At 44.3% G+C, this 24,865-nt stretch overlaps 1 protein-coding gene across 1 annotated transcript in view; it reads right to left on the minus strand.

Moving 5' to 3' along the window:
- The window catches only part of LOC119434059 (rap1 GTPase-GDP dissociation stimulator 1-like), an 86,117-nt gene extending 63,076 nt beyond the window's left edge, over nucleotides 1–23,041 (minus strand). Inside the window, exons 1-9 of the mRNA XM_049671744.1 lie at nucleotides 22,911–23,041; nucleotides 22,426–22,542; nucleotides 22,146–22,310; nucleotides 19,434–19,559; nucleotides 16,310–16,453; nucleotides 12,796–12,921; nucleotides 12,540–12,581; nucleotides 6,354–6,479; nucleotides 5,894–6,049 (exon numbers count right to left, since the gene is read on the minus strand). Of these exons, the coding sequence (XP_049527701.1) occupies nucleotides 5,894–6,049; nucleotides 6,354–6,479; nucleotides 12,540–12,581; nucleotides 12,796–12,921; nucleotides 16,310–16,453; nucleotides 19,434–19,559; nucleotides 22,146–22,310; nucleotides 22,426–22,542; nucleotides 22,911–22,914 (1,006 nt within the window). The 5' untranslated portion in view covers nucleotides 22,915–23,041. The remainder of the gene's footprint in view (nucleotides 1–5,893; nucleotides 6,050–6,353; nucleotides 6,480–12,539; nucleotides 12,582–12,795; nucleotides 12,922–16,309; nucleotides 16,454–19,433; nucleotides 19,560–22,145; nucleotides 22,311–22,425; nucleotides 22,543–22,910) is intronic.
- Between the last annotated feature and the right edge of the window lie 1,824 nt (nucleotides 23,042–24,865).

Consider the following 24,865-nt stretch of genomic DNA (forward strand, 5'->3'; position numbering starts at 1 on the left):
TGCTTTTCCTCCTCAAGTCGTTCGCCAGGTGACCGAGGCTAAGCTCCGCCTTCATTGGCTCTGTGTCATGATGTGAAGTCCTGTCATCTACTTCCAGTTGTCTTTGTCTTGAAGCCAGCGCGCGAAGCCTCTCCAACCTCTCCGTTAACCGACTGGCCGTCGATACTCCGCGAGAGCTAACCAAACAGCGTGCGTTGCGAGCATTCTGTCGCAGCACCGAGCGTGTCCGGTATTGCGGTAACCACAGGCGAGCTGGGCGTTTTGGCAGATGGGTGGAGGAGTAAATTAAAGCCCCTCCCTACTACTACCGCTGTGATGAAGGGGCTTTAGTGTAAACATGAGTGGTCTGCATGGTGTAGCTATCTGGTGGTGCAGAGCTTAACCAGCCAAACACAGAGCTACTATTGCTGTAAACAAGTGTAAAATACTCTAAACATTTAAAAAGACGTGTTCACAACTGCGCTACTGCTGAAAATTTACACCAGCAGCAAAGTAGAATACACTTATATTAGCTCTATGTTTGTCTGGTTGAAGTCTGTGCCACCAGGTGGCAGCACTGTGCAGGCTGTTCCCGTTTGTGCCTCCGCTCATCTGGTAAAACACCCAGCCCGCTTCTGCTTTCATTTACACGACTACCGGACACGCTAAAATTCTCTTTTATGGTAGTAATCCTCCGGCGTGAAGTGACGGCCGCAAATGCGTAGATCCTGGTGCTGATCGGATACCAACAGTCCGATGTGCTGCAGGCACTCCGCTCGTTCACTGCCTTGCAGAGGGACATAATGTGACAGCTTGACATATTGCCGATCGCTACATTTGCAGCCCACAGCGCAACAAGGGCGAACCATGGTGCTCGTGAAAAGAAAGTTTGAGACCAACACTGACTGCGCAGCTTGTGTCAACCAAGAGCACGTTGTAACACAAGCAGACAACACTTGCTGTATGCGGGAATTGCTTGAGTGTAGTGATAAAATGTCGTTGTGTATTCTCTTTCTGTTACTTTTCTTTTTATAGAAACAAATTGACCAACATTCCAACTATTACAAACAGCACTTGTTCACCATAAAGTTCGAAATATTATCGATGACGTGGCCTGGATAGCCAATCGGATAGCTTGTGGGAATCCTCGGGTCCCATAACAGCCGCACGGACAGCGAACGTCGCGTCAAGCGCATGCGTGCCAGGGAGAGTTGGGAGAGGGGAAACTTTCCTTCCGCGGGCGGCGCGCGGGAATCGCAAGCGCTATCAGCGCCACCGGGTGGGTCACGTGAGATCCCGCTGATATCGCCCGGGTCTCTTTGGTCTCCAGCAAGCGGCGACGGTGGAAGTCTCCACCGCTGCTCCCGTATTCCCACGCGTGGTTAGTCAACCGCGTTCTTGCGGCCCCCCCGTATTCCCCAGTTGGTAAGTCGGAAGCCCTTCTTTACCTAGTGTATTATTCTCTTCGAGGGAACCCTCAGCGATGTCAACTATAGCTAGCTGGCCTGCTCGAAGTGTTAGCTGCAGTCGTAATAAATGCTTTCCGAGTGTACACGTGGTTGTCGTCTATTGTTTCCTCGAGCTTGTACCGGACTGCGGTTGATGCGCAGGCATGCGCCAACCGCGGGGCTCGGTGTGTTGAGGCAGAGGGCCGTTGGCATCCCTCCCTTATCCCGACAAGCTCGCCTTACTGACGTTGGACGGATAACACGCGTCACTAGCAGTGGGGTGGCTGAATACTCAGGGGAGCGATGCCACTACGATCGGCAGCAATGTACATTTTTAAAACCTTATAATAAAATACACGCTTAACGCACCATACTTATATTCGTCACTTAATGATCAGAAGGACCTATCCTAACGACTCAGTATGTTTGTACAAAATCGTCAAAATCGTTTCAGGATCCCTTCTTGGTCAGAATCCCTACGTCATGTAATTACGACAACTGGCTAGAAGAGGTTAAGAATCCAGGATTGCAAAAGACAGTTCAGGCTCCACAGCTCATCACGATTGATTCTATGCTGTAAATCTTCTTATTGGTATTGTGCATGACTGATGGCGGTGCTTTAAGTGATGCTCCAGCAACATCAGCAAGGAGCTTGTCGGTGATTGACTTTACAGTCTGTTATGATCCGGGTGGAATCCCTACATCTTTATTTGTTTGCTTCTGTTTTCAATACGTGACTGTCTAGCATGGCGCTGCCTGCTTACATTATCTTTTTATGTGAGTGTTAATTTCATAAAAGTCAGTATATTATTAGGCCAACAAATGTCAATTTGTCACTGTGGCCAAGGAGCTCTACCACTATTTCGTGACTCAGTCACAAAACAGCACAACAAATCAGTTTGTCTATGCAACTTTGGAACTGAGGCACAACTCATACGACTCAATTAGAAAATGGTGCCTTGACAAAGTCACAGGGTAGATCAACGCAGTTATTATACAATTCGCTCATCGTTCCGCTCATTTCGTGCTACATTGCTATGGCTACTGTTGAGTGAAAAATCTCTTCCTGACAAGCAGTTACTCTGTAGCAATAATTACACTGAGCCTTATGTTTTGCAACCATCAAGCATGCTCTTTCCTTTTGTGTGCCAGTGTGTCCTTTCATGCTACCAAATATGAATGCATACCAACTCGGCCAGTATTCTATCCTGTTGATGCTTTAGACTTTCTTCCTGCAAAGGAATCTCTAAATATATTTACATTGCCAAAATTAATGTTAATTCAGCTTAGCATAAAGTAATAATTTATTTTATTCAGTGCACTTCTGGAAAGCGTCAGTCACAAAATATCACACCACTAGTGTTCACAGTTTGTGACTGCCAGTTTCAGTGAGCTTTCCAACTTTCCATTACAAAAAAAAAAAAAAAAAAGTTCACTGTGAGAGCAGCTCACGTTCTCTGCATGGCTCACAGATATTTTATGTCTGCATGAAAAGCACCAGAAGTAGCAGGGCAGTTAGAACCCCTGCAGCACTTAGAAACAATGTTTCTTTGTTAAATTGCTATTCTCATGTGCATACCTGATCCTTAAACAGCTAAAATGCGAAAGCATAATATAATTCAATTCACAGAAACTAATTAGAAATCTTAGTAATGCACTCTGGGTTTAACCAATCACTGTGGGTGTAATAGTTAACGTCTATTGATTTTACTTTTTTTTACTAGGTTAATGAAACCCGCTGCTTTATGGTGATGTAGCCAGCCCAAGGGTCTTGCATTTCCTGAACAGGCTAAAATAAACACTTTGACACAGGCACTGTGATAAATGCTGAAAGCCTATCTCCAATCAGCACACTGCACAGACGAAAGCAGAGAAGTGTGGGCTTATAAGAATATAAATTTTTTGGTTTGAAGCGAAGTCGAAGCAAATAGGAATTAGTGTCGAATATTTTCGAAGCGAATAGTTCAAATATAGTAGGGGGATTCGCATAAAACCTTGACCTAAGAGCCAGGTACTGTCTAAAAATAAGTTGGTTCTTTAGTTGCCAAAAAATAAACAGGTTTATCTCTGGAGTCAGTTTCAAAGTGCCGTTATTCAGATATTTACATGCAAAAATGCAAGTTCAACATTTATTACAACTCCAGCAGCACAAAAAATTTCTTTACAGGCTCTTACTCACTGTTGTGCTTGTCTAGTTAAAATTTTGTGGGGGCGAAGGCTGTGGGAGTGTTTCGCGTTTGGCTATCGTGTGATGTCGCGATGCTGTGGAGTGCGACCTTGCCTGCACGACGCCAGCAGTTTATGCTGTGTTGCTCAAATTCAGTTTGATGCGTTCCATTTACTCGCGAGCTTAACCCACTCTATTCGGCAAGCGCACAGACAAAAAGCTCACCGCTTTTGCGGTCCTCAGTCTAGCCTGTGCGCATGATCTGATGCCCAATCCACAATGGTTTGCCGTCTTTACTGCCACGCCTGCCTTGGCTGTTAGACCTAACCAGTGTTGTTTCTGCAGGTGTCGGCCACCAAAAAGGTTTAGTGCTGCGTTGATGCAAATCTATTCACAGCGGCCATACGGCTCTCGGGAAGCCGTATGACCGCTGCAAATAATGTTTTAATAATATGTTTGAATAACCGAGCAGGTGCAGAAATGAGTAAGCGACTGCAAATGAATTTGTTTTTGCCTTGTCTTGGCTATGAGCTATGCGATGAAACTTGCTCACATTGAAGCAAACTGAAGCTGTCGATTTTACATGTTTTAAAATTTAGTACCGTAAAAACCGGACTATAGGTCGAACCGGAATATAGGTTGACCCCCCAACTAACCAATTCTAAAAAGGAAAAAAATCTTTTTGAATGGCAAAAGTACCTAAAGACACCTTTACCTTTAAACAATGGTGACAGTATTTATTTAAATGCTGCTCCGTGCCGTGATGATAAGGTGCTGAAAAACACGCGGGTCGATGGTTACACGATACGAAGCCCACGGCAACATGGCGGGTTGCCGTGGGCTTCCGCGTACTCAATCGCCTTTTTCTTGAAGGCGACGGTGAATTGCCGTCGGCTTCCGCTCATTTTGAAACAATGTGAAAAAGCAGCCTGAATGCGATGGCGAAGGCGGCTGTTTACTTCATCTGCCCATTGTCGCAAGACTTCCGTAGGTTTTCCGCCAATGTCCGGTATATAAGTCAAGGGTCGACTTTTCGCAATGGCTTCTTGAAAAAAAGTTCGACCTATATTCCGGTTTTTACGGTATATTGTTGCACATACAACATCCACCAAACATTTCTTAGAATTTAACAGTAAAATCGAGGTGCAGATCATATGCAAATTTCCACTTGAGATGTGGCTTCCAGCAGTGCGAATTTTGCCTGAAGGTGTAGTTCCACAGCAGCGCAGCCTGCGCTGCTGTGAAACCACCTTTAGGACAAAGTTCTCCAAAATCAGCGACACTGAAAAGGTGGGAAACAGCTGATAGCCAAAGATACAATGTAGACGATTCGTGCATTTGCGAATGGAGACTATTTGGGGTTATACGCACAGAATGTGGTTATACGCAGACTTTTTATCCTCTCCGGGGTGTTGTACTTGAGGGTGTGGCTTGCACGCAGGAAAATACGTATATTCGTTCGTTTCAAATACCTCGAAAGCTTTGAATACTGAAATTCGAGGCGAAGCAAATATCGAATAGTATAATATGAATATTAGAAAATATTGAATATTTTCATAAACTTTGAAAAGTGCAATTGTTTTGGAGGGTCTCTTCAGTGAATAGCAAGTAATCAATGACTGATGTCAAGTGCGCCACAAGCGACAGCTAGTTGAGACATCACTATGTGCAAAATAATCTAGTTTTCCACAAATAATTAAAGCTAGATCCCACATGCAAAACCAGTAAGTGACACAAAGACATAGTAGCAAAGAAAAAAAATGGGGGAGGTGCAATTCTGCATAACCTTAGTTATAACGAAGTCACATCTAACATAAAAAGTACCTTCGTTATGTCTGATATTTGCTATAAGCACATATCGAGAAAAATTCAAGATTTACTTTGTTATATCAGATAATTCGTTATACTGAGTTACGATTATAGAAACGAAATGTGAAAGTTCATGAAAACCACTCTTAGCCATAATAAATAGTTACACTTATGTACGTAAGAAAATTAAAATTAGATTCTTGTGTTTTACGTGCCAAAACCACGATATGATTATGCGGAACGACGTAGTGGGGGACTACAAATTAGCTTTGACCACCTGTAGTTCTTTAATGTGCTCGAAATGGACAGTACACGGGTGTTTTTCAATTTCACCTCTGTCGAAATGCAGTCGCCGCAACCGGGATTCAATCCCGTGCCCCACGGGCTTAGCAGCGCAACACCATAGTCACTACACCACTACGGCGGGTAATGGACGTAAGAAATGATGACTAATTCAAGCAGGGGAAATCGCAGCACTGCTTGCACTTGCCTCCAGTTAGGACTAGGACTGTAAGGTCGCAGACAGTCTTTATCACGCTCTGCTTCTCTTCTGACGAAGGAGTGCCAGGCGCAGGTTGAAATCGCTTCAGCACTTCAATGAGCTTCTCACAAAAGCCCAGTTCCACAAGGTCCTCTTTCACCTCATCTAAGCAATGCCACAAAGATAAAAACCAAAGAGAAAAGTTACAAGTGCACTATAGCTTGGCTCCCCTCAAGCCTTTAATGCCCCATCATTCCATACATAAAAGAAAAATGCCTTAAGATTTCAAGCCAGCACTCCTTTAAGAGATGCTCTTGCAGTGTGTTACCCATTCAACTCGAAATATTTTATTGTGCAATATAAATCAGAGGCCCTGCAGTAATGCAAACACACTGCAGTTAGGTAGCAAACATGGTATACCAACTACCCTTAACAATGCTTTAGTGTGGCAAATAAAAAAAATACTCACCACTTTCAGCAAGATTTCCAAACAACTCAAGCAAAACTTCAGTCACTTCTTCTGAGAAAGCTTTGTCAAGATTACCAAGCAGAAGAGACAGTGTGTGTTTTTCGGTAAGTCGCTTACGACCATCGTCTGCAAAGAAGAAAAGATTGCCAGCTGATTGTGAGGCCAAAGCTTACACGAGGCACTAAATGCACCATTAGCAGGAAGACCAGTTCTACTTCGTATAACTGGAATTGGATGTCTTGTTTTTACTGAGTTGCTTGTAAAATATTTCAGCGACTTAGATTTTTTTTTACATGTTTGAATTTCAGCTATGTTAACCCCACAAAGCCCAACGTATCACTTTTAATACACTTAATTTGATAAGTCGAAAATTTTATTGAAGTGCTGGAAACCTAATGCAGAGCCCATACTAGCATTTCTGATATGCTGGAGAGAGCTTTCAGTTATGGATAGCTCAGCAAATGAATTACTATTACAGTCGAATCTCGATAATTCGAACTCGAAGGGGCCCGAAAATTTGTTCGAATTAAAAGAACTTTGAAATAAAGAAAGGACGTATTTTTGAAGTATTTGAGCACCATAGCACGATGCACGAACGGTGCGAATCGTGAAATATCGCGGCGCGCAACCGTCCCACGCCGGCCAACGCTCGGTTCCCGATAACGGCAGCAAACGAAACTTCAGGGAGCAGATGGCGCCGGATGGCGACGGGCGGGCGTGCGTGGAGACCGTCGAAGGTGAGGGAGGAGGTGTCGGAGCTATGGCGGTGTCGGAGCTATGGCGATGTCGGAGCTATGGCGGTGTCGGAGCAATGCTGGTCGGAGGCACCGCCGCGTTATTTGGCGCACTGCTGAGAGCATTGTCGGTCCACAGTATGTTCGAATTAACCGTCGCAAATGCTTTTGCGTTCGAATTACCGAGCGTTTTCGCTTATTGAAATACACATAACTTTGACGGGACCACAGCGTTAGTTCCAATAAACCGGCAGTTCGAATTAAGCGTGTTTGAATTAACGAGATTCGACTGTATAACTAGGTACAGTGGAATCTCGATGATACGAATCTCACGGAGTCACGAAAAATATTCGTATTAGTCGAAATTCGTATCATCGAAACACAATTAAAACTACCTAAATTAAGGGGGGACGCAGGGATCAGATCGCGAAAATCGCGAGAAAAATCTATTTTTGAAAACCACGCGTTTCGGTATCTGCAACGCCTAATCTACGCTATATCAAATTGGTTTAGCTGGAAACGCACTAAAAAAGGCCGAAAAAGATTAATACATCAATGCACAGGGCGAGAAAACAGCTTTACATCATGCAAAAACACCGCAGTTCACGGATACATATCTCGTATTTCCCGCCACGAGCGCCGCCATCTTGGTATCGTTCGAAAGCTCAAAGTTTCGCAGTTCCGCTTCTCAATTCATCCATCGTCGCCATCTTGTAACAAACGCACAAACACAAAAGAAGGGCGGGTCTGCGATAGGTAGTCACACGGGCCCTCCGATGAAAGCGAGCCTCCGATTGGCTGCCGTGCTGAAAGGCGTCTTTCCATTGGTTGCTGCTGTGGCAGGTTGCAAGATGGCAACCGCAGTTGTCTGCTTCGTAAACCACGCCAGCGTCTTCACTTGCCACGCAGAATTCGAATTACTGAGAGCTCGCAGGTTAGTGATGGATCGTCGCTCGTTGGAGAAGAAATTTTGGACGAAGCACGCCTTCGGAATACGGAAGCGCAAGCCTCCCACGGCAAGAAAAACACGGCGATTAGCGGGAGAAGCAGAGGAGCACCCGACTGAACGAGCCGCGCTACCTTGCACCGTGGATTACATGTCTCGCTATCTTGCACCGTGCTATTCCAGCAGCGAAACCGACAATCGCCCTGTGCCATCGGCACCGATAACGCGGTCGACGGACGTGCCAACAGAGGCTCCCGCGCCTCGGCGTACGGCCGCGCGAATCAGCCGAGATCGTATCTCCGTAGACATAGCTCGCTGCGACTAGGCAAAATGGCGCAAACACAAAAAACGCGGCCCGAAGCACAGCAGCCACTCCGTCATTAGCGGGAGAAGTGGAGGAGCACCCGACTGAACGTGCCACGCTACCTTGCACCATGGATTACGTGTTGCGCTATCTTGCACCGGGCGATTCCAGCAGCGAAACCGACAATCGCCCTGTGCCAACGGCACCGATAACGCGATCGACGGAAGACACGCCAACAGAGGCCTCGGCGTACAGTCGCGCGAATCAGCTGAGATCGTACCTCGGTAGACATAGCTCGCTGCGACTAGGCAAAATGGCGCAAACAAAAAACGCGGCCCGAAGCACAGTAGCCACTCCGTCGGATGACACGCGGGAAAGGAGGAAAAGCACAAAATCAACAAAAGCGCATCCACTTCAAACTCTTCGCGCCCAGTCGCGGCCTCAAGCGCTGTCCGACGCCGCGTCCGCGCCTCCGCACCAAAAGAGAAAGGGAGAAAGCGCGTGACTGCGCGCTGTTCTCTTTCCGGCCGTCGGTGGGGCGGCGTTTATTCGTATCAAAATCGACTCGTAACAACCGTTCTCTAGCATGTTTCAAAGTAATGGGGCTCGGCCGGGACCACAGAAAAATTTGTATCATACGGAAATTCATACTAGCCGTGATCGTATCATCGAGATTCCACTGTATATTAAGGCACCAAAAACACACAGCACACAAGAAAAGACAACGGGACAGAGCACCTTCTCTAGTGTGCTGTGTGCTTTTGGCGCTTTAATATAGTTATAATGAACAGATACCAACTGGCCCAACATGAAGTTCTTTAAAAAAAATTACTAATTAAGTAATTACTGTACAAATTAATATTTACTGAATTATTTTACGATTTTCATCATACAAATATGGTCAAGTGCGAGCCCTCCTGAAAACAATTCCTGACTACACCACTGCACCCTAATCTTAAGGCAGAAAGGTTTACAGAACATTACAACTCTCAAGAAACTCAACTTCCTCGCAGATTAGGCATGTAAGCTTGGAATTTAAAGGTGCATAAAACACTTCTGAATGCAACTGTTGTGGTTCATCTCAATTCCATGTTGCATGGTGAAAATTTAGCTTTCTTTATTGCTATTCCAGGTTAGTGTTTAAATTATTTGAGAGCAATTGCACAGTTTCTCAAGCCCTATAACACATAACCCGTTGCAGTTAATCACAGTAACACTTTGCTGTCAAATGCCTAACTACCACAAAAAGAACTCGGAACAAAAAAAAATATATTCAAGGCTCAGCATTTACATTCATTGCAGTACAGAGAGGATGGCAATACACAAAGAACTATTAAAACAATCAAAAGAAGCATGCAAAGTCTTAAGTTAGTAATAACAGAACCTTTCAGCCCAGCAAAGTCTCAATCTTATTCTAAGCTTAACCAGAATGAAATAATAAAAACTGACAGAAACTGAAATAAAGATAACGATAATGCTGCTCAGTACAGGCTAACCCTTAGCATGAACTGTACAGGGGGAAGGACATGGAGGGAGGGAGGAAGGAAGGAAGGAAAGAAGGAAGGAAGGAGGAGGAAGTGTCACACTTCAAATATGAAGCCTATCGTAATATCCCGAGATACATACAGTAGAATCTCAGTGATACAAATCTCGCGGGGTCGCGTGAGATACTTCGTATCACCCAATATTCGTATCATCAAAACATTCACAAAATCAAGAAAAAATTCCTAATAGTGGAACTCCGTTGATACGTTCCTCGCTGCTGCATTTTCCCGGCTGCTATGTCGTGTTTTCGCAGTCCCGACCTAAATTCTACATTGACTTCCATGTGTTAAGTTCCATTTGATACGTTGCCAATCTGTAATTTTCCTGCATGTTATGTTGCGTTTTAATGTGGTGGGCACGTAAATTTAGCGGTGCAGCCAGCTCGTACGTTGCAACAAATGACCGGTGCATTATAACATGCGACCGGCACGTTGCCAATACAGCGGGGGCGCGCGGGCGCCGTATCACATGGCCGTATCTTGAAAGTGATCTGCGACGTACACAAAGTGCGCGCTCGTGCGGGCCTCATCTTCAAAACTATCTGCAATGTTGATAAAGTGCGCCTAGCGCCGTATAGCTTAGTGTGCACTGTGCTTTCGACGTTAAGTTCGCGTTGAAGCGAGAGACAGCCAGCTCCTGCTGTTATCTAGCGAGATGGGTTCGTGTTTACCTGTGTGCGCGTGACACCGTGCTTTGGTTAGTAAGCGAATGTTTACAAGTTTATACGGCCAATAAAACTGCTATCCTTACTTCATACAGCTGTCTACTAATTTCCTATCGCAATCGTTGCTTCACCTTTTGGGTGAAACTGCGACTTTTTTTTTTTTTTTTCGCGGTACGGGTGCGTTTTCTTCTTGCCCAAATCGTCAACAATAGCCTTCTGGAAGGCATAAAAGTGCGTGCACGTTATCTCACGAATGTTTTCGCACGCTACTGAATGCCTCAGCACGTCGAGTGCAGGGAGCGTTTTGGCCGTCGCGGCTGCTGCCGCGGTCGTCGTTACTGCAGCGGTCCTTGACTTCTTCCTCACTGGTCAAAGCATCAGCTACGCTGTGATGTAGTCCGGTACGCTCGATGTGGGGACCAATGAGAAATTGCGCAGCCGCGTGACGTAGCCGGTTGCTTGGCGACCATGGACCCCACCCAGATCCCGTTGTGCTGGCTTGTCTGTGCCAGTCGCTCCACTGGCTCGGCCACCACCGCCACTGTTGCTCACGCGTTCGTATGATCCGCAGCAGCGCAGCAACGCATTCGTAACATCCTGATGTTTTACGTATTAACCCTTTGCGGTCCGTTGTCGGGCAGGGCCCGACAATGCAACAAGGCCGTAGCGGTCCGCTGTCGGGCACCAGCCGACAAGGGTGTTCGGGGTTAAATTTTGCGGTTTTTCTCACTGCGATTCGTGCGCATTCTTTGTATACACGATGCGCTATCTCTTGAGGGATAAGTAAACTTTGTTTGTTGAAGTTTACTTCTCTTTGCACTAGGGTGCAGCACAATGTTCAGCACGGCTTCTGGATACCAAAGCGTTCTCACTTGCGCATGGAACAGCACGTTCGTGCGGTGCGCTGAGAAGCATGACCACATTTTCAGGGTGTGCGTTTTACGGTGGCGCATTTAGTGAAAGCTTCTAGAGGTTTCCATTGTCAATAGCTTTATTTTGAGGTGCACACAGCTGCAGAATCATGCTGAGAAAGAACAGCGACACCTGCAGTACCACCGCAACCTCTTCCAACAGCTGGTGGGTGACGTGAGGGCTAGAGCCAAAAAAACGGGGCCCGTCTGCGCGGAAGGAGTGCGAGTAAAGGCTAAATGGGAGGAGCCAATTCATCTACAAGCTCCCAGGCGGAAATAGCAAAGACTGTGCTGTTTGTAGCGATCGAAAAACAAACAGAGGCAGGAGGGAAACTGTGTTTTTCTGCAAAACCTGCAGTAACAACCCTGGCCTGCACCCAGAAAAATGCTTCGAGCCGGTATCACACGTTGCTCAAATATCGGTAGAGGAATTGCCTGCAGAATGCAAAAGAAAAAATAAATGTCCTATGAGTTTTTCGTCCGCAGTTTGTGGTTTTCATCGCAGCGCTATAAACTGGCAAAATAGTTTCGGACCGGGACAGCCGGAAAGTGTGGTAAAAGTTTCGGACCGCAAAGGGTTAAGAGCAATGTATTTCAGCTGGGGAATATTACGAATTCGTATCACACTGAAATTCATACCAGCCGTGATCGTATCACCGGGGTTTTACTGTATCCCTGAATATCCCTGAAGAAACCCACCCGTTTTTGGCATGGTTTGCTATTTTTTCCAAAACACCGAAAGATGGCCCACTTATAATCCCACTGCCCAGGGAGGTGGCACCATCACCAATAGTGACCACAGCAAAAAAGGGGTCAGTTAGCTACTGCTGAAGATAAGGAACAATGCTGACCGGGAAGGGCAGTCATCTTTAGTTCATCCCCCTTTGCTGCAATGGTGACCTTGGCAGAAGCTAAGTACCACGGGAGATAAGTGAACAATGCTAAACTATCCCCGAACTTGCAAAACTTGGTCACTTCGTCTTTTGTCACGGAGAGCAAGGCCACAAACAAAGTGAGAAAGAGAGAGGATGGCGTTAGAAAGGGTTGGCTTGTCGAGGCTAGCTGCCTGACGTCATACTCACTCCTAAGCTTTTCTTCTTCCAAGAGGAGGGGGGTTGAGCAGCCTACACACAGTGTAATGAGCCAAATGGCATATTGTATTTTAGTGCCATATAATAAAAAAAAGGACACACTATGTTTAAACTATGAAATCGAAAAGCTTCAGATGAAATTAAGACAATGTGTGGAAAAACCAACAATAACACTGACTGAAGGCAGCTGTATTTTTTTCTGACCAGAGAAGTATACAGGGAATCAAAACGAAATGTTTTACATTACCTGAATCAGCAATGCCGTTGAGCACCAAGACACAGTGCATGACGACATCTTCAACATCCGAATACTTTTGGAGGTACTTGAGCAAAATATCAATGACACCCAAACGAAGGGCGTCCTCTTGTATTTCTGAAAGGGTGGCAGCATAATCTATGTGACGCAATGCAACTTTCATGGCACATTATACAATCAAACCTCAATATAACGAAGTTGTACTTGCATTAAAAAACTTTGTTATATCAAGAATTTCGTTATATCGAGGTTTCGTTAATTCAATAGAACTAAGATGGGGAAATAAACATAGTTCATTACATCACGAATTTCGTTAAATCGAGGTTCGTTATATCGACGTTTGACTGTAATAAGATGGCTGCAAACTTTGTCCATACTCTGGGGTTTACAGCATTCTGCTTTTTCATAAGCATGAGGAAGAATATTTCATCTAAGAGAGTGGAAAGATGGCCTCGTTGTCAATGCATAATAGGATGTACAGCATAAGAATACAAGATTGACAGAAGAGCAAACATACATAGCATTGACCTGCTACGAATTTATGCTTACAACAAATACAACAAACATGTTGCAAGTCAGCCCTCTCTGTATGTTGACTCTTCTACCAATCTTGTGTTATCTCTGATGGGCAATCTGTTTATTCATTCCCTTTGATTGCCTTTACTATTTATTCCACAGACCTGGAAATAGATCTTTCAGTTGCAAGTAGCCCTCAGTGTTTCTATGTGCCTCTTAATTTGTTTTGTGTGAAGCATTGCGCTTTCCATCAGCAAGTATGCCATACCAATCCACCCAATATTCAACATTAGCAAATTACAGTAAGGTCGAACCTCGTTATGACAAAGTCGCATGGGCCTCAAAAATATGTTCGTTATATTGCACATTTGTTATAAGCATACACACCAATACTAATGAAAAAAAAAATGCAATCGGGTTTGAGTGAAATAAACACAAGCGAAATTAACACACACGGAGGGGACTGCACATGGATCTCTACTCCACTACTATGGCTGTCAGTCTAGCCAGTGTGTCTGATCTCATGCTGGATCGTCGATAAGGCCTACGAGAGTTTATATATTTATGGCAAGCTTCCCGCGACGGCTTGTCACTGGTCACTTCAGCGGCTGCAATGCTTAGGCCACTAGGCCTAATAAGAGCTGTTTTGTTTGGAGTTGGGAACCAAAATTGTGGTTTCGTGCCTACCTAACATGGCAGCAGCTATGATCATGGCTGCCAGGTGCGTGACATCACATGCATGGTTCATGCCTGAAACACCGTGTGGTGTCCATAAATTTAGCTATTGCCATTATACATTGGTGCTAAGTGCGGGTGGTGGTGCCCCAGGAAAGTCAGAATAATCGCGCAGATACGAAAAATCAGGTGTCGAGAAAGTTGGTCGGCAACTGTGTTAGACATTTTGCTAACAGAATATACAGGGTGTTTCAGCGAACACTTTCAAAAATTCCGAAAGGTTGCCTGTGGCAGATAGCACAATTCCAGTTCATGAGCTGGTCTACTCGAAGAGGCGGACATTACTTGCACAAGAAATTGAAATACAACGCCAATGCATTTCATTTGCATTTGCATCTCAATGCATTTCACCGCAAAGTTTGGGAATTATTATCTCGAAACTGGTGTCATCCTGAGAATTAATTCCAAGTGGATCCGCCTTGCGAACTCCACGGCTACAATTTGTGAATTGCAATATGGCCCATCAGGTAATTAGTTAAAACTTAATTAGTGAATTTTTGTTGATTAGTAGATTATGCATTTAAATTTTTTGTGCAAGTAATGTCCGCCTCTTCGAGTAGACCAGCTCATTAACTAGGATTGGGCTATCTGCCACAGGCAGCCTTAAATAAATTTTGAAAGTGTTCACTGAAACCCCCTGTATTGACCCTTTTCGCGGCGATACCGTGGGCGCTGCCATGTTTGATCACGTGGTGACGCGTCCATTGCTTGCCTCAACTGCCTCCATTACCTCCTTGTTTAGAATGGAAGTGTATGACGCCGACGCGGCTTAGAAAACTTCTGTTTTGGGAGATATCGTAAACGGTGACTGGGTGAACGACACGAAGCTTTAATCACAGCTTCAGAGGACATGCAAAAGCGCTTTCGGAGCTGATTAATCTATGTTCAAACGGCGCAAGCAGCGTATATTGCGCTTGTTCTAAAAGCGGGCTAAATATGTATTTCAAGCTATCCAAACATTCCGCTCATGAATTGAACCAGGATTAGTGTGTTTTGCTCTTTGTACTTTATTTGACAAATATTTTGAAGCAGCGGCTTGTCAGTTTCTGACACAGTGAAGTTCCTCGGTGCGGCTACTATCTGATTATTTTCTGTCTAATCGCTCGCGGCTGTACTCAGTTCCGATAGATTTGTTCTTGCTGCGCACAAGGCTTGAAACGTAGCTGTTCTGCACATTGCAATACCTTGTAGCAAATGCGTATTATCGCGAGTAACTCGCTTACTCTTGTGGACCATCACGAAACATTCAGCTTCGACCATTCGTGCGCTATCGATGTAGTACCGTCACTTATTGTGCGTATATAGTGCACATATATTCAAGTGTGTGCCCATTAACTTATTTTTGACACGTTAGCGAAAGAGTGGATGTAAGTTTCCATGCTCGTTGGGGTAGATGTGCGCAAATACTGTGCGCAAAACCTACTATGACAGGAGGCGGCGCTACTCCCGTTATCATTGTTTAAAGAGCAGTACTCACTCTTGCCGACTTACCGGGACTGCAGGCCTTTCTTTGAAGGTTAGCAATACAACGCAGGCGGATGAGCAAATTTGTGTATCCTCGAGGAGAACCGTACATCTCGAAGTGCCAGAAACACATACGGACAATTGCAGCAGCGGTCCGCGAACTTGGCCCCACATATTCATTACATTCCTTAATATGCCAGTCACTATTTTTGCAGCCAACTACTGCATACGTCTTCAATTCACAGGATTCAAACCAAAGTGAATGGAGCACAGTGCGTTAGCGAAAACTCAGTTGCATTTCCAACAGCTTATCGCACAAAAGCAAGGTAGAAGCGGTAATGGTTTCGTATTCGTGCGCAGTCGCTGAGGAGAGGTATGGCGCGCTGCCGTAAGCACCATCTCGTTTCTCTAAAACAAACTGCTCTGCGAAAAGGGTCAATATTTTGAGGCATGTGCAAAAAAAAAAATTTGCTTCACGATAACCAATACCGTGTCGGATCCTACATTATTGATTTCATTATGGCAGGAGAATACTCCTTTGAATTAAAGCATGACCAATCATATTTTATATTTACTTCTTTAGATTCAATATCCATGTTCATCATATCGAGGTACGACTGTATCCCTCCCAATTCCAGTACACAACAAACAATTTTTACTTTCAAATGACAAAGTTCATTAACTCCATGGTTACCCATACATGACCTTGTTTTTTGGGGAAAGTTAAAAACTTATACTGACTTGCATGCACACAACATACAATATACAATTAATGGGAAACAGTAGTTACCTTGCATATCTGTCAAATTTAGGAGGCACCCTGAAACAACAGTATGCAGATCTCTTGGTGCTGAGTCGACTTCAAGAACATTCTGCAGAAGTTGCAACAGCTGCTCGACACCTTGCTTAGCCCGAACAAGGTCCCTTCCGTCATCTGAAATACAGGACATCAAGGTATATCCACAGACCCAGTCACACATCACAGAACATCATCATCATTACATGTTCCTGAAAACAAAGTAGCATTACAAGGAAGCTTAACTCTTTGCCTACCATGGGGAAAATAGGTGTTTTTTGTATGTTATGGCAGATGTTTTTTTCTGAAGGAACTACTGCACTCAATATTTAATGTAATACATAAACAGAAAGAAAATTGAATGAACTTTTCACGCATAATAATAATAATAATAATAATAATAATACTTTATTAGCAGGAGAACTGGGTTCTCCGCAATGCAGCATAAAAGTTTTATTAACGAGATGTATGTCATAAAAAAGATATAAATTGGTAAAATCAAGATTGTACAATAAAATTGAACAAAGTTTGTAAAGACAAGCTTGTATCTACTAAGAAAAAAATATGAAAATTATGAGATATACAAAACGTATTGCCGTCTATTAGGCACTATCTCCGAAAAAATCGAAATTTTTCATTGAACAGGTATTTCGCTACAAAAATTTAACTACAAGCACTACAGTTGGGCGTGCCGGGCTGCGGCCGCCGATGTTCCGGGCTGGTTTGCGTCATCGTCGCTTTCAGACTCAAAGTCCGACGAAAAGTCACTGTCCTCTGACTCGCTGCTATTCGATGTATCGATAAGATCAGCCGCAGAGGCAGCGGAATCGTGATATCTGTGATCTCCCGAAGCGCGCGGGTCGTTTCTGGAGCCGGACATTTTTGCGTTCTTCTTTGACGACCACGAAACTTTGGAGCACTTGGCGGGAAAAAAGCGAACTGCTTAGAAAACAAAAATATGATTTCTCCTCGTTCATCTCCGATGGCGCAGTGTGTCCGTGAGCGGCACGAAAGGTCTCAAAAGCATCGTTTCAAACCATCATTAGCGGGAGGCCATTTTTTTGTTCTCCTTTGATGATCACGAAACTTTGGAGCGCGTTTAAAAATCACTACCTCACAGGAAAAAGGCGAAAAGCTTAGAAAACTAAAATATAGTTCTCCTTCACATCCGATAGTACAGTATGTCCATGAGCAGCGCGGAAAGTCTCGAAAGCGGTGTTTCAAACCATCGATAGAGGGCTAACCATGCCCAATGGGCGCAGTACGAAAAGAGTTAACAATACACATAAAACATGCACCCAAAATGGTGAACAAAAAGTTTATGCATTCACCTGATCCTGTCATTACAACAATTTCTTGAAACACTGTGGAAGTTCAGGCTACAAACGAAAGCCGTCATTGCAACCTGCGGACCTGCTTCTACAAGAAATAATTTTAATACATGTGACACAATAGCCCCACAGCAGCAAAAACTTTGCTATGGTAGCTTCCAGCAAAGATTTGAGAGTAACCACAGGGCTGCCCGGGTGAACAACGAAGCGTATCTAACTAAAATACTTAAAGACACAAATTAAGGCAATAAAAAACAAGTTGTCAAGATACAGATTTTCCTCTACAGCTGTACCTTTCACGGCTCCACCATGTGATCAGGCAACAAGCACATGGGCACTAAGGACTGTACAATAACTTCACGGAGCTCATCATCCCAAAACAAAACTGAGGCTATGAGAGAAGCCATGGTGACGGGCTCCAGGTTAATTTTAACCCCTTGAGGTTCTTTAAATTGCACCTAAATCAATGTACACGAGTGTTTTTGCATTACAATAAATGGTTGTGTGTAGGCCAGTCGGTTCTTAAACATGGAACATCTTGCACTGCATGGTTGATACAAAACACGCATGAAGATACACAAGATGATGCACAAAATAACTGTTCATTTACATCCTGTTGATTCAAATCGTTACATCTGTTGATTCACATTACCGTACATATCATCTTGGGTGTCTTCGTGTTTCTACTTCATGTGTGTTTCGTATTAACTATACAGCACAAATTGGCTTTCATATTTTTGCATTTGACCCCCATCAAAATGTGGCTGCCGCGGCCTGGAATAAAATTCGCAATGTTGTGCTCAGCAGCAGAATGCCATCGCCATTAAGCCACTGTGACAGGCACGCAACTATTGCTATGCATCTTTAGCAATCTGCAATATGTTGGAAAGATGCATAGGGTTTACATAATGTCGACCAAATAAGTGAATGAGCAGCTTTCAGCAAATAATATGTAAAATTAGTAAATAACTTCCATAATTTGCAAAATGTAACTTGTTCCACTAAAAAAAACTAGAGCCTCTCAGACAGCTGCTTTATCGCTCAGCAGAAAGACGTTTGAGTACGGCTGCCACCTGGCCAGCTTTACACCAGCATGGCTGGTTTTAACCCTCATAGTGGCACGGCTGCCAGTTCGACTCCCACACCGGCCCACCATTTGTTGGTTTTCCAGTTCACCCTAAATTGACCCATAACTTGCATCAGGTGTAGATACATTGGAAACAACTGGATTGTTGCAAGCAAATTGATTCCTATTTTCTTAAACTGTTCACTGCTGTGAAACTGTCGTGTTATCCGAAGTTTTGAGACTGAGCGGTCCATTCTTCAACATTTATTTTTCTTCTTCCGAGTTTTCCCCTATGGGTCCAAGTGCAACTTCGGCTTCACTTCGATACATCTTCTCAGCGTCCACTGACTGTTCGCGCCTATTGCATCGGCTGGAACAACCAGTTTGGGTCACATGATCAAAATGAGCAAACTGGATGCACAATGTCTGTTTGCTCGCACCCAAACATTCCTGGGCTGTTAAAATGACACTCAGTCGGCTGTTGGCTTTACCCGCTAATCTTCACAAAAATTTTAAATGTGTCTCACATTTATATAATGCCTTTCAATAAATTTTAATTATGTAAAGTTTGTACTCAATGTTGTACCAGTTTATTTTGTTTTCAATTTATTTGTATTTTGGCATGCAGTACTTATCACCCAACCCTTGTGTCTGCTTTTTTTTTTTCTGCTCGTCAAAGGTGGCAACTCTATTTTTGAACCTGAAATGCTGTCACACTTACCGTTATCATAACAGATGTTTCCGAGAGCACGGCAAGCCTGCAGCACCACTGCATAGTTCTTATGAGATATAAGTCCTAGGAGAGGATCTACAACAGCTGCATCTGTGAACTGTTTTCTCAGAGGCTCTGTTAGGGAACATGAACATGTGGGCAAGTTGTTAATGCCAGCAAAATAGTTCCAGGACTAAAAATTAAAAAAATAAAATGCCAACATTATATGCTTAAAAGTTAAAGTTGCAAATAGGTGTTTCCAGATAAGATTGAACAGGTGGTCCAGGTCACTATTTCAATTTTGAGAAAATTTACAGATTATGCATATTTTGAAACTGGAAAATGCAATATTGAACCTAGCTCGTGAAAAACAGGTTTTCTTGCAAAAAACCTGCACCTGTAGCCACCCAAAAGCTTAAGACTGTAGACTGTTGGGCAAGATGGTGTTGCACATTGATCATTGTGCTGAGTGGTAAAACTGTTGGGAAAAAGAAAGGCCGAGGGAGGCCAGCGTCTGTCCTGTCCACCTGGCCTCTCCTTTTCCCGACAATTTCACCGCTCAGCACAATGATCAACACCAAAAGTTTTTTTCAGCAAATTTTGCTGTTTCTCATATTTGGGCATTTATAACAAAAATAACTACAAACTCTCTGAGTAGATTATCTTTCCCGCTAGGCTTAATCTGCTACAAGCTTTATTTACCTGCTAGAAGTTTCTGCATGACAAAGAAACCAAGTTTTTGAATGGCAAGATAGGCTGACACCCTTTCACCACTTGTACGCATCACATGATCCCATTCTGTGCATGTTTAATCACTTGTTTGAAAAAATAAACTAGCTGTCAGTCTGCGTTCATATCGTCTACTTCCTTTGTCCTCTGTCTGGGTCACGCTGCCCACCCCTAAGCACATGTTCAATTACCAAATCGCCCAGCTTGCTGTGTTAAGTTTTATTATGCCATTTGAAGCATGCAATTTTAACGACAAAAAGAAATATGCCATGCAGCATACAACAGTGTTAACTTAGGAAATTATTTCTCAAGAGGTATTAAAGAGTGAATAATGAAATGGAGGAAGGTTATTTACATGTCTTTGCTATTTCCAGGTCAATTTTCACACTTCTAACAAACGTCTTATTATTTTAAAGTTCCACTCGAGCATAAATGGTTTAGCCAAAATGATAAATTCTGAAAACCACTTTCTATAAAAGGCCACTTTTCTATTTTTGCTAAAATTGCACAAGTGAAAGCTGAGCATGTGTTTCATCATTCTGCACAAAAAAATTCTCACAATTATTCTGTATCTATCAAAGTTGAAAGACAAGTAATTTGGCCAATGCCGCTTAACACCCCAGTGTTTTAGGCAGCAAATCAGGGGATGTATGCTGCGACCATCACCTCGGTGACACTATCACCTTCACGTGACGTAGTGCTCAACCAGCCAATCAGCTTATCCGATTTAGCTCAAACAGCATATCAGCGCGCGTCTGACGGCGATATTGTCGCCGAAGCGAAACTATCGCCGAAAGTAATCGTCGCAGAATACGTCCCCAGATGCCCATCACCTCAGAATTACACTCATAATATGCCGAGGGAGCCTAACACACAAATGCCACCAGCTTAATTTACACCAGTAGTGTCACTAGTTGTTGCAACACCACTGGACGCTTAATATTTATTGATTTTGGCAAAGCAATAATTTTACACTGTGATCAACGAGAGAAGAGAATATCGATGAGTTGCAAAACCTACACGACAGTTTTCCTGCTTTGCAAAATTTTACGCAGTGCGGCACAGCCCATATCCTCATTGCAAATGTTAGGTGCAATGCAGCATCTGCTAGCGCATATTCAGGCTGGATAAGTCTGCATACCGGGGCTCAATCCCATTGTAGCCCCTTAATTGATGCTTTTGTGCCCTTTAGATTGCATTATTTCCCCTTGAACAGCACTGTCTTGAGCTGCTTCTGGCATGCAGCACAGAAGCTTTACACGTGAAGCGCTGCGTAGCACCTGACAACTGCAGCGAAAACTGGCCGAGCCACCAATGTGCATAAAATTTTGCAGCACAAGAAAGTTGCCTTGCAGGTTTTTGCAACTCATCAACACAGTAAGAAGTTCATGCACTTGGTAGGAGCTAGTGTTGTTATATTTCTTCCCTGTACCTCTGTGACACCTACAAGAAAGCAAGAGTCAGAAGTCCTGCTGACACCAAACTATGATGCAGTGTTAGCAGCACTCAACGTGACAGTCCACATTTCACCATGCAATATCACAATGCTTGTAACTGCTTCTCACACCAAGTTCCTTACTTGTCTGTGAAAGCAGGCAAGTGCAATGACTGGTGATTTCATTAATGAAAAATAAAACTACAAGAAAGTGTAAAGACAGGTGCTTGTATTTTTTCCTTTGAGTGTACTTTTGTTGCTATTCCAATAGATGTGATGTTAATAACCTCGACTACTCCCAATTACTTTTTTGAAAATGACCCCACAACTAGCCTTTAGCTATGGGGCCACACAGTGAGTGCATACAATTGTTTTCACTTGATCCATTTTGTGAATAAACTTCGAACTTTATTAGAAACAACTCAGACATATCCAGTAATGCTAATGGAAATCAGGGAAAGAGAAATGCGATGAAACTGAGCGCCATTAATTTGTCAATTACTGCATATGTGTTTGCAACTATTTTTATATCAAGCATATATGAAAGCCAAACCAACCATATTTGGCCGCTTCGGCTATCACTTGAACAAGCAGAGCCAAGGTTTCTTCAGTGATGGCTGAGGAAGCCTTGAGAAGGTCTTTTGTGGAACTGACAAACGCACTCTTCACGAGACGCTCACACACCTGCTGCCGGTTGGCTTCGGACTTTGAATGTTGTTGTTCTGCACAACAAAGATGAATCAATATATTAGATCATAAAAGTGCGTCACCACACAGTTTAACACTGCGTTGCGGCGAAAAACGAAAGTTGCATCGCGCTCCATTGAAATAACTTACCATCAGCTGTGAGGAGTGCCAGGAGACTCTTCAGGCGAAGGCATAAATCGGCATCGTCCACTTTTTGCTCGTCGCCAACGCTGAGCTTAAGTCTGTCGAGTATTTCTGTAATGCTTTCTGAAAACAATTACGAACGTGTAAAGGGCAGAAACGCTGCGCAAGAGAGTGCACAAGCGCTTATTAAATGCGATTCAGAAGGCATGTGATATAAGAGAAAATGGTTGAAGCGATTAATAGGCAATGGTAAACGAACACCCAAAGAAAAAGGGGGGAAGATAAATTCCCATATTTTATCTGTGCACAAACTACTTCAGAGCTGCTTTGCTTTCAAACTTTTGCATACGATTTCTCTACTCCAATTGGTAGGAAAGAGCTCGCGCACGCTGTCACGCCCTTCCCAGGGCTGTCAACTGCTTACTGCCACTTCGCAACAGCTGATCGCCAAAATAAATATTGTTTCTACCACTTCCTTCAGGAATACGCACCCATTTCACACGCAGCTGAAGAAGAGTGCTTTACTGCACGTAGTGGTGGGTGATAACCGGGCACATCCGCATCATTTACGTGACTCTTTACGGTCTTTACCGCTGTAGCAGCGCAGCACGCCACCAACAAAACAAAAGTATGCCATAAACAGTGACTGGATGTGGATGTGGCTAGTTACCGGATTTGGATACGTCCGTGATCGCGAAGCAAGCTGAAGCAGGCCAACAGCAGTGCTCGTTAGTTGGCGCCAAATTTTGGCTTTGTCAGCGTGGGCCTCGAACGGGTGGCACATTATTTTATGGAACGCTCAGTTAGTATGGCGATAGACTGTCACCACTGTGTGGCAGTTTATCCGTTCCCCGTTCGAGTCTGCAGTCTACCCACTCATGCCGCTGCATACGCAGCCTGTCTTTATTTGACGGTGAGATATCATGACGGTGAGATATTTGACGGTGAGGTCCGCTGAAGAGAGAGGAGGGGGCTCTTTAAATTAAAACAGATTGATTTGCCGGCGTAGAAGTATTAGCCTACATGCCACTCTCCTCTGAACCATTGGACACACCTAAGTGATACTGTTGTCAGGCGGATAACAAAGATCTGCGGGAAACGATGGTTTGGTAAGAGGTGCTCGGCTCCCAGACTGTTACCCGGACGGTTAGTGGGCCTCTTCGATTATCCGTTCCTGACAGTCCCGGACTGTCCGAGACAGTGCTTTCAGCCAATGAGCGTTGCGTATGCAGTCTTTCGGACAGTCCGGGACTGTCAGAGACGGATAATCGAAGAGGCCCAGTGAAATTTTGTCCTGCGAGACATGTTGGCAATTGGTATCCGCGGCGCGGCAATATGCTAAACATTATAGAAAGCAAGCTACTTACACAACCGTACATTCCGGGTGAAAATAAATGCACTGTCGCGTACATTCATACAGAAAACTGGGATACCCCAGAGAGAGAACTCACTTCGAACATCATTACCTCCAGCCATTTTTTATTCCGTGTACGTGGACGATGTACAGATTGGTTACGAATCTTGTAACCTCACAGCGTGCGAGCAAGTGCAACTTGGCCTCAACAAAGCGTCAAATTACGCAGAACAAAATGGCTTTAAACTCAACCCCAACAAAAGTTATTGTAGCGACAGCTACATTACGCCAGGCTTTCGCCTCTTCACCGTGGCCGCACTGTGACGTCATACCACGGCCCTCGATTCTCCAGCAACTCGGCTCGTCGCGGTCGCCGCGCGGCCACCGCTCCTGCCGTTGGTTTAGCCATTGGTACATCAAGGGACTTTAGCCGTTGGACGCTCGCCGCGCCCTCTGTGTGACGTCACACCACGGGTATTCTAGTACACTCTACCACGGGTAATGACGGGTAACCACGGGCCTCGATTTTCCGGCGACACGGCTCGTCGCGGTCGCCGCGCGGCCACCGCTCCTGCAGGCACGTTTCCGCTGTTGCCTGGCAACCACCGCAACTGGCTCGCTCGCAGCGCCCTCTGTGTGACGTCACACAATAGGCCTCGTTTCTCCTTTCTTTCGTCTCTCCTTTCTTAGTCTAGTGGGAAACAACTAAGTTTAATAACATGTCTAACTACAAGCGAAGCCTAAGCGCAGCCGGGGGTTGTAGCTATCGCTACTCGACTAGGTTTAACCAGAGCTAAAACACAGCCAATTTTGTGTTAATTTTTCAAGAACTAGAAGGCTCGTCCCAGAGCCAATGACAGAATTGCACGGACAACAAATACCTGTTAGAAAAATAACACAAATATTTAGGGATAATACTTGATTCAAAACTGCCCTTCATTACCCATATTAAATACCTTGCCCAGACAACGCAAAGGCATCCTCAGTAAGTCTCTGGGATGTCCGTATCAGGACATTCGTACATCCTAAGGATGTCCTGCACTAATCCTAAAAGGCTCCTGATCAGGTCCATTAGTCCGTCCCAAGTAGATA

Source organism: Dermacentor silvarum, chromosome 1 (genome assembly GCF_013339745.2).
Source record: "Dermacentor silvarum isolate Dsil-2018 chromosome 1, BIME_Dsil_1.4, whole genome shotgun sequence".
In the NCBI taxonomy this organism is placed as follows: Eukaryota; Metazoa; Arthropoda; class Arachnida; order Ixodida; family Ixodidae; genus Dermacentor; species Dermacentor silvarum.